We start from the raw sequence: 2,396 nt of genomic DNA, 5'->3' as shown, positions 1-2,396 counted from the left end.
GGTGTGTGCATGTGAGAGAGTGTAAGCACCTACTTCTCAGTTAAAAAGCAGGCTCAAGATCTGTAAGGAATTTGGAAAGTATAGCTGTAATAGTTATCTGCATAGTAGGGAGAACAAAAACTTTTGATTCCTTTCAAGTTCATGGAACTTCTCAATATGACCTTTCCTGGAAATACTGAGAAGAAAGCAACTAGTTCAAAACCCTTCCTGCATTAATTTTCCTCCTTAGCTACGTGCTGAATGCAGCATCTAGCATGCAACTTGCCTCTCATGAAGTCTAGCAACACTTGCAACTCAGGCTAGAAAGCAGATGAGAAATTAAGTGCAGGAAGCAGCACACCTTATGGTTATGACAGGGAGGAAGGAGTCAGAGTCCTAACCTTCTGTTATTGGCTTTGATACTAACCACAATGCAACTCTACTTCAGCACACCCCATCTGCAAACCAAGGCAGCAGAAAGGTTAACACCTGGGGAAAATATGCCTTGATTGAAAGAAGCCCCAGCTATGCAAAACATCACAAAGAGATCATCAGGAAAGAAAACGCTCCAGTCTTATGACTATAATCTGTTGAGGCTTAAAAAGCCTACAGAATCAGCAATACGAAGTTGCAAACAACAGAAAAAGGATGATAAAATCTAATGAGACTATCACAGGCACCTTTAAAAATAGTTATGGGGAATATTTGTGACAAGGACTTAACAGGGTGTTAAAAAAAAATTCTGTAACACATGCTGCAAACTCTTACCATCCATTTTCACAGACAGAAAAATGGGTTTGGCTTTGATGTCAGGTTCCTGCTGCCATACGCCGGTAGCAGATCGCACCCACGGAGTCACTACGCAGTAGTGGTTCCCAAAGTCATGGTCCTCACAGCCATGCACACGGAGCCGGAATTCCAGCGGGCTGATTCTCTCCAGGCTGAGATCACTGCTCCCATTTCTCCTGCTCTGTGTGACAATACCCCTCCGGTCCAGAGAGGCCAGCAAGATGGGTTCTCTATCCAATGCAAAGGAGCGCACAGCAAACCAGGAGACATCAAAGGACATGTCATCTGCATTTGTGGACAAAGAATTTAGACATGTTGGTGAGCTCTGAAAAGTATTTGTAGTGTCACTTCTCAGCCAAAAAGCTAATCTGCAAGCAGCACAGCCAACAGTGGTCTGACAGCAGAAGAAAATAAGAAGGAAGTAGTAAAACAAAGTGCCCTGAACATGCCTTCTCTAGGAGGATTCTAGCACTGAACTGCAATGAAATGCACAGGCAGAAAGAATGTAGCTGAACAGAAAGGGTGACTTACTACAGGGATGACAAAGAGGAGATTTCTTGTCTTCCTGTCTACTATCCTAAAATTTATATTTGATCTCTAATCTAAGTTTTTACCAAGCACACTTAGAGTCATAAGAAGTTCTATAACTATGCTGAACCTATAGTGAAAAGGGATTGAAAGTATTTACTAGCAGAGATGGATTTGCAGTTAACACGGGGAAGAGCTACAGATATAATTTTTGCCTTGTGGGGGCCTTTGACATGATCCCCCACAACATCCTTCTCTCAAAATTGTGGAGATATAAATTTGATGGGTGGGCTGCTTGGTGGCTAGTGAGTTGGCTGGATGGTTGCATCCAGAGGGTAGTGGTCAACAGCTCAACATCCAGATCAGTGACAAGTGGTATCCCTCAGGGATCTGTACTGAGACCAGTACTGTTTAGTATCTTCATCAATAACGTAGACAGTGTGATCAAGGGCACCCTCAGCAAGTTTGCAGATGCCACCAAGCTGAGTGGTGCAGTTGACCCACCAGAGGTATGGAATGCCATTCAGAGGGACCTGAACAAGCTGAAGAAGTGGGCCCACATGAACCTCATGAGCTTTAACAAGGCCAAGTGCAATGTCCCAAGTTGGGAGATCCCTCAGTATCAGTACAGGCTGGGGGATGTTGAGATTGAGAGCAGCCCTGTGGAGAAGAACTTGGGGGTACTGGTGGATGGAAGGCTGGACACAAGCTGACCATGTCACAGCCCAGAAAACCAATCGCATCCTGGGCTGCATCAAAAGCAGCGTGGCCTGCAGACAGAGGGAGGTGCTTCTGTCCCCTCTCCTCCACTCTGGTGAGACCTCACCTGGAGTACTATGTGCAGCTCTGGAGTCCTCAGCACAAGAACACGGACCTGTTGGAGAGGGTCCAGAGGAGGGCTACAAAAATGATCAGAGGGCTGGAGCACCACCCTTATAAGGACAGGCTGAGAGCCTTGGTGATGTTGAGCCTGGAGAAGAGAAGGCTCCAAGGACATCTTATTGCAGCCTTTCGATATTTAAAGGGGGCTTATTAGAAGGATGGAGACAGTCTTTTCAGCAGGCCCTGTTGTGACAGGGCAAGGGGCAATGATTTTAAAC

General features: G+C 45.7%; 1 protein-coding gene across 1 annotated transcript in view; it reads right to left on the bottom strand.

Moving 5' to 3' along the window:
• The window catches only part of PTGFRN (prostaglandin F2 receptor inhibitor), a gene marked incomplete at its 5' end in the record, with an annotated part of 37,383 nt that overhangs the window by 1,242 nt on the left and 33,745 nt on the right, over positions 1-2,396 (bottom strand). Inside the window, one exon of the mRNA XM_010141344.1 lies at positions 748-1,053. Coding sequence (XP_010139646.1) covers positions 748-1,053 — 306 coding nt within the window. The remainder of the gene's footprint in view (positions 1-747; positions 1,054-2,396) is intronic.

Source organism: Buceros rhinoceros, unplaced genomic scaffold, assembly GCF_000710305.1.
Source record: "Buceros rhinoceros silvestris isolate BGI_N320 unplaced genomic scaffold, ASM71030v1 scaffold588, whole genome shotgun sequence".
In the NCBI taxonomy this organism is placed as follows: Eukaryota; Metazoa; Chordata; class Aves; order Bucerotiformes; family Bucerotidae; genus Buceros; species Buceros rhinoceros.
Note: the sequence above shows the minus strand (reverse complement) of the source record. Positions and strands in the feature narration are given on the sequence as shown.